This window comes from Fomitiporia mediterranea, assembly GCF_000271605.1.
Source record: "Fomitiporia mediterranea MF3/22 unplaced genomic scaffold FOMMEscaffold_4, whole genome shotgun sequence".
NCBI lineage: Eukaryota > Fungi > Basidiomycota > Agaricomycetes > Hymenochaetales > Hymenochaetaceae > Fomitiporia > Fomitiporia mediterranea.
In genome coordinates, this window is record NW_006760389.1 from 2,183,152 (window position 1) to 2,189,920 (window position 6,769).

The window sequence follows — 6,769 nt, forward strand, 5'->3', positions numbered from 1 at the left end:
GAGCTTGCTTTCTCCATTTTTTCCTAGATACATTATGCTTTGAGCTGTTGTTAAAGATATTATCAGGATTCTGAGGTGCCAATAAGGGAAATGGGCGTTAGTATGGAGCTGGACGAGCAGGTTCGCGGCGAAGACGATTGGGACCATGGAACAAACTGGCAAGGCCTCGGACTCACTGATCCCATCAAGAGAGTTGAGGTGCGTGAGGTTACTCAAGGAACAATTGGATTTGATATAACGTTGAATCTACACAGGACAAGTGGCTCCTTCTTCCGGCGTTCCTGAAGGTCAAGGGACTCGTCAAGCAGCACCTTGACTCATTCAACTATTTCGTGGACGTCGATATTAAGAACATCGTCAAAGCAAATAACAAAGTCACTTCCGATGTAGATCCACGATTCTGGCTCAAATATACCGATATCCAAGTCGGTTTCCCTGATCGGACGGACGTCGATGCGGTAGACCGGAGCGTTACTCCCCACGAATGTCGTTTACGCGATACGACTTACAGTGCACCCATTCTCGTTACGATCCAATATACTCGTGGAAAACAAGTTGTGCTACGGAAGAATGTGAACATCGGCAGATTGCCTATTATGCTTCGTAGCAACAAATGCGTCTTGACCGGGAGGACAGAAGCTCAACTTGCGCGAATGACGGAGTGTCCTTTGGATCCGGGTGGTTATTTCGTAGTGAAAGGTACCGAGAAGGTTATCTTGGTGCAGGAACAATTGAGCAAAAACCGTATCATTGTCGAACACGATCCGGTTAAAGGCGTTGTTCAGGCTTCTTGTACATCGTAAGCACGTCTACCTAGATAGAAAGATGAACTATGTTGACGACAAATTCAGTTCGACTCATGGAGGACTTAAATCAAAGACTTATGTTGCGACGAAGAAAGAGAGGCTCTACTTGCGCCATAATTGCTTCCACGAAGATATTCCAATCGTTATTGCACTAAAAGCACTCAGCATACAATCTGACAAGGAGATCTTACTTCTCACTGCTGGTAATACGGAAGCGTACAAATCTACCTTCTCTCCAAACCTGGAGGAAGCAGCAAAAATTGGCGTTTTCACAAAGCATCAAGCTCTTGAATACATCGGAAGTCGCGTCAAGGTAAACCGTCGTGTTATCGGACCACGTCGGCCCGCTTGGGAAGAAGCAATGGAAGCACTGGCAACTATCGTCCTCGCACACGTTCCAGTAAACAATTTGGATTTCCGGCCAAAAGCGATTTTCATCGCGACAATGACACGTCGTGTGCTTATGTGTCTGGCTGATGAGAAGATGGTGGATGATCGAGACTATGTCGGGAATAAACGACTTGAGCTAGCGGGCCAACTACTCGCGCTCCTCTTTGAAGACTTGTTCAAGACATTCAACACCAATCTCAAGTCTGCGATTGACAAAGTCCTGAAGAAGCCGTCGCGGACCTCTGAGTTTGATGCATTCAATACAATGCAGTTTCAAGGCGATCACATCACGGCAGGATTTGTGCGCGCAATCTCGACGGGTAACTGGTCGCTCAAGCGTTTCAAGATGGAACGAGCGGGAGTTACACATGTTTTGAGTCGACTGAGCTACATCAGTGCACTTGGCATGATGACACGTATATCATCGCAGTTCGAAAAGACGCGAAAAGTTAGTGGTCCACGTGCTCTACAGCCAAGTCAATGGGGTATGCTTTGCCCGAGTGATACACCGGAAGGAGAGGCATGTGGCTTGGTGAAGAACTTAGCTTTGATGACGCATATTACCACTGATGTCGAAGAAGAACCACTGATTCGTCTTGTACACGCTTTGGGAGTTGAAGGTATTCTCATGCCCCGTGTTAATAATTAGGCTTATTCTAATATTCGTTCCAGATATTTGCCTCGCGACCGGTGCGGAGATCTATGGACAAAACTCATTCGTCGTTCACGTTAATGGCGCAATTATCGGTATCACGCGTTACCCGTCTCGTTTCGTACAGAACTTCCGCCGATTACGTCGAGCCGGCCGATTCAGCGAGTTTGTCAGTATTTACATTAATCACCACCACAAAGCCGTGTACATTGCCAGTGATGGTGGACGTATCTGCCGTCCAATGATTATCGTTGAAAACTCCCGACCAAAAGTTACTAGTCAACACATAATCGTATGTGCTCCTCCGTTCCGCAACTGCGTACTCGTATTGACCCGAATGATATTCTGTAGGACTTGAAAAAGCAGCTACTCACCTTTGACGACTTCTTACGACGAGGCCTCGTTGAATACCTTGATGTAAACGAGGAAAATGATTCTTACATTGCCCTATACGAAGATATGATTGTACCAACGACAACGCATCTCGAGATCGAACCCTTCACCATCCTCGGTGCCGTTGCTGGCCTCATTCCTTATCCTCATCACAATCAATCGCCACGAAATACGTATCAATGTGCCATGGGAAAGCAGGCTATAGGCGCCATTGCATACAATCAACTCAACCGTATCGACACTCTTTTATACCTTATGGTGTATCCACAACAACCGATGGTCAAGACTAAATCAATTGAGCTAGTGGGATACGATAAGCTTCCTGCCGGTCAAAATGCCACCGTTGCGGTGATGAGTTATTCGGGATATGATATCGAAGATGCGTTGATTCTTAACAAGGTAAGTGTTCCTTCCATTTCGGAATATGGCCTCATTGACATTGCCCGTTAGGCAAGCTTAGATCGTGGATATGGACGATGTCAAGTGATGCGCAAGAACGCTACTCTTATACGCAAGTATCCGAATGGAACGTACGTCCTTCGTGCTTAATCCTTCCACCTTGCACCGCTCATATTGTTTTATTTAGTTATGACCGTCTTGCCGATGCACCCCTGGACGAGAACGGTCGAGTCCAAAAGAAATACGACATCATCCAATCCGATGGCCTCGCAGGAGTCGGCGAACGAGTCGACCCAGGGGACGTCTACGTCAACAAACAAACACCGTCTAACGCAAACGATAACACCTTCACAGGGCAAGCCGCAGGTGTCGCTTACAAGAACACACCGATGACGTATAAGTCGCCTGTCCCAGGTAACATTGACAAGGTGATGCTTACGGATACGGAGAACGACCAGACGCTTGTGAAGGTTCTCATCCGACAGACGCGGAGACCAGAACTTGGGGATAAGTTCTCGTCTAGGCACGGGCAGAAGGGTGTTTGTGGACTGATCGTGAATCAGGAGGACATGCCGTTTAATGATGATGGGATATCACCTGGTGAGCCTCCTATATTTTACGGTACTAGCTATGATTAAGCAATTTGATGGAAGATTCGATTATGAACCCACATGGATTCCCATCTCGTATGACGGTTGGGAAGATGATTGAATTATTGGCCGGTAAAGTAAGCCATGGATTGTTTGTTCTCGTAGGACCGTTAATTCACCGGTTTTGCGTACTATAGGCTGGCGTTCTTGACGGAAAGCTACAATATGGGACCGCATTCGGAGGTTCGAAAGTACGTTTATTTCATTGCCAATCATTTTGCGGTGATCCTACATTATCCAGGTCGAAGACATGTCAAAAATCCTCATCGAGAGGGGGTTTAATTACGCTGGGAAGGATATGTTGACCAGTGGCATAACCGGAGAGCAGATGGAGGCATACGTATATTTCGGGCCTATCTATTACCAAGTGAGTCAGTCATATTTGTATGTGTCTTTTTGAAAGACGACTAATATCAATTCTTGTCCATAGAAACTAAAACATATGGTCATGGACAAGATGCACGCTCGAGCACGGTATGTCTTATCCCTTCCACTTTGACTCCCTTTCTCAATTTCACTCAATTTACAGTGGACCCCGAGCAACTCTCACACGTCAACCCACGGAAGGTCGCTCCCGCGAAGGTGGGCTTCGCCTAGGTGAGATGGAGCGTGATTGTCTCATTGGATACGGCGCCACGCAACTTCTTCTCGAGCGGCTCATGCTTTCCTCCGACAAGTTCGAGGTACATGCATGTGAGATGTGCGGGTTGATGGGGTACAATGGGTGGTGTCCATATTGTAAGAGCTCGAAAGGGATGGCGAAGTTAGTCATCCCATACGCTGCGAAGCTGTTGTTCCAGGAGGTGAGGATCTTTTTAAGTTTCGCACAAGTTTAGTAAAAGAGGGACTCATGAAATCTTCACTGATTCTTCGTAGTTGATGGCGATGAACGTTGTCCCGCGCCTTATACTCGATGATGCCTCGTAGCTTTCAGAGCCTTCTAGTTTTACTGCTAGGTAACGCTTGCAGTGGCCTGACAGGATCAATCACTAGACAAGCAGCAACAGGGAGCGAAGCTGTACGGAGCGGAAATCTTTAAGTCCCGAGTTTTGAAGATGCCTTCCTAATGAACAACGCGGAAGGCAAGTCCATGAGCAAGTTGCCGATTTGATATCCTAACGCAGTTTGGAGAAGTTGGTTGCATGGGAGGCATTGTGTTGAGGTGATATCTTTTAGATCAACAATGTATGATCTGCAGCTTTGTAGCGATGCGGCATCAGATGTACACTTCCTGTGTTCCTGAACAGAGATAAAATCTGTTCTATCCCTAGTGACAACGTATCTATCTAACACGACAACCACAATGATCAGATGCCTCTTGTTATTTTTGTGCTCTCAACAAACCACTGGTCTCCATTCACCTCAGTTCCACATCAGTGTTCAATGCCTTCGAGATCTATTCTTGGAAGTTTAGATAAAGTTTGATATCAGTTTTCATCGTTGTTTACAGAGGATATCGTATAAGAGAAGCTCAAAACTCTTTTGTCTGAATGCTCACAATGGCGAATCAGTCCCTCGACTATAGGCATTTCAACATTCCTCACACCCGTTCTACCAATGAAGACATCGATCCGATGTTTGTGCCATTGCTTGTCTCTGAAGTCTACATTGCAAAATGCATTGATGTGGCAATGTTGACTGTCTTTGTCTACAATGCTCGTAGGTACTGTAATTTACTGTACCATTAATTTGCTAACTACAGAACAATCAAGTCATAAACATGGATAAAGAAGTACAGTCTTGTACTTAATACTCCCTCTCTTCGCTGCTTACTGTCTCGAATATCTTAGATGAAATACTTCTGGGTAAGCCTGATATTCTAACTCAAAGGACCTTGTCCCATTGATAGCTGTGAAGCACAAACCATGCACACACATAAGCCTCACGTATTTTGTGGTAAGCCTCGACATTATATTATTCTGAGCAGTTGAATGTAGCATTGAAGTCTAGAATCACTATGTTGGACTTCTTGGGATAATTTGTGACATCATATGTGAGTAATTCGGTCTTAAAACGCATCATGCCTGCTTCGAGAACTGACGTGAGTTCATCATATCAGATCAGGGCTCCGATATGACTATCCTTATGTAGGAGGCAAACAGTGTTAACTATGAGTATGTGCTGACATCGAACACAAATTCAATTAACCACAGCTGTATGTTGCATCTCCTAATAATTTATACTTGATACTGAATAGGTAATAAGGCTGGTTGACTGTATGGACTGAATATATAAGTGGTAAGTTGACTATTAGCAGCTAGTACTAATAAACTCATTTAATCCATTTATTAGGTTTGATCACTGTTGTGGTCATAGATTGTAAGCAAAGGCTCATGTCATTCAAAGAGCAATTGCACAAATACAACCACTGCTTAGACATTATCCAAATCCGTGTCTTAGCACTTTATCATAAAAGTAAGTGTATACTGTATTAGACTGTAACTGACGTTAACGGAATTTAAAAAAGACAAGCAACTTTCAACTTTTCTCAAGGTGTTACTTGCTGTAGAAGCAGGAATGGGAACTGGCATCATTATTTATGCTGACGTGTTTCAAGATTGTAAGTTTATCAGGTTCTGTCTGCTATTGAATGATTGATTGGTACTTATATAATTCAGTTGTAGTTCTGCATCTTGCACCAAGTGCCAACATATGTGCATCTAACAATACATTTCCACAAACATTATATATCATCCTATGGTATGTACCACTTCTGCGAACAAGACTTTGACTCATTCGAAGTAGGGTTATTCCCTTAACATATGGAGCAACCTTACTATGCTTGGCTCTCTTTAAGAGTGTAGAATATTGGAGAATTTCATTTAGATTGAAAGGATCCTACCTTGTTAAAGTCCTCATTGAAGATCAGATCCTGTATTACAGCTTGTAAGTCGGAACATTCCACAGAATACGTTCCAAGCTAATTAATATAGTGTAATATTCTGTTCTGTTGTACAGATAGTGAGTATAGGGAATGCCAGCCCCTTTGTTTCTGTCCTCCTTAGTGCTGCTGGAAGTCCGACACTTTTATGTGTCCTTGGAGGCCACCTTCTAATCAATCTGAAGGAGGCAGGCGAGATGGGAGTGAACAGGGGAACTGGTTATAGATCCAGGAGTATGAGTAACATTGAATTCACTGAAGGTATACCTACTTTCACTTCTCCATTGCACCTCCGTCTAATTAGTGCTCCGCACTGTAGCGTAATTTACGGATACGCCTGCAGCGTATACGCTTACGCACCGTATCGTAAGAGAAAATTTTAGCTGAAAATACGGGCGTATATTTACACGCGTATGCGTATACCATAAGTAAAAAAATTCCGTATACGCCGTATACGAGTATACGGTATTACTAAGCATATTCTCTAATTAAATACTAAGTTTGAGTTTCTAAACCTCATTTACTTTACTTATTTATATACCAAATCATTTTAATACTATATAACAACCTTGTTTAACTTAAAAAGTACTAGTATGAG

The 6,769-nt window shown here is 43.8% G+C and overlaps 1 protein-coding gene across 1 annotated transcript; it reads left to right on the forward strand.

The window, feature by feature from the left end:
- Positions 1 to 6: 6 nt before the first annotated feature.
- Positions 7 to 4,591, forward strand: FOMMEDRAFT_166694 (beta and beta-prime subunits of DNA dependent RNA-polymerase). Its single transcript, XM_007264691.1, has 13 exons — positions 7 to 198; positions 255 to 799; positions 852 to 1,816; positions 1,869 to 2,140; positions 2,200 to 2,640; positions 2,692 to 2,771; positions 2,828 to 3,240; positions 3,294 to 3,367; positions 3,428 to 3,481; positions 3,532 to 3,657; positions 3,721 to 3,764; positions 3,820 to 4,093; positions 4,167 to 4,591. Exons 1-13 carry the CDS (start codon positions 91 to 93, stop codon positions 4,215 to 4,217), a joined length of 3,447 nt encoding a protein of 1,148 aa, XP_007264753.1. The 5' UTR covers positions 7 to 90; the 3' UTR covers positions 4,218 to 4,591.
- The last annotated feature ends 2,178 nt before the right edge of the window (positions 4,592 to 6,769 follow it).

Bases quoted from the DNA above. Each gene is read 5' to 3' on its own strand.
- FOMMEDRAFT_166694 (XM_007264691.1), top strand. From the start codon at position 91: ATGGGCGTTAGTATGGAGCTGGACGAGCAGGTTCGCGGCGAAGACGAT. The intron at 1,817-1,868 runs GTATTCTCATGC...TATTCGTTCCAG, and splicing joins ACACGCTTTGGGAGTTGAAG to ATATTTGCCTCGCGACCGGT. The intron at 3,765-3,819 runs GTATGTCTTATC...CTCAATTTACAG, and splicing joins AAGATGCACGCTCGAGCACG to TGGACCCCGAGCAACTCTCA.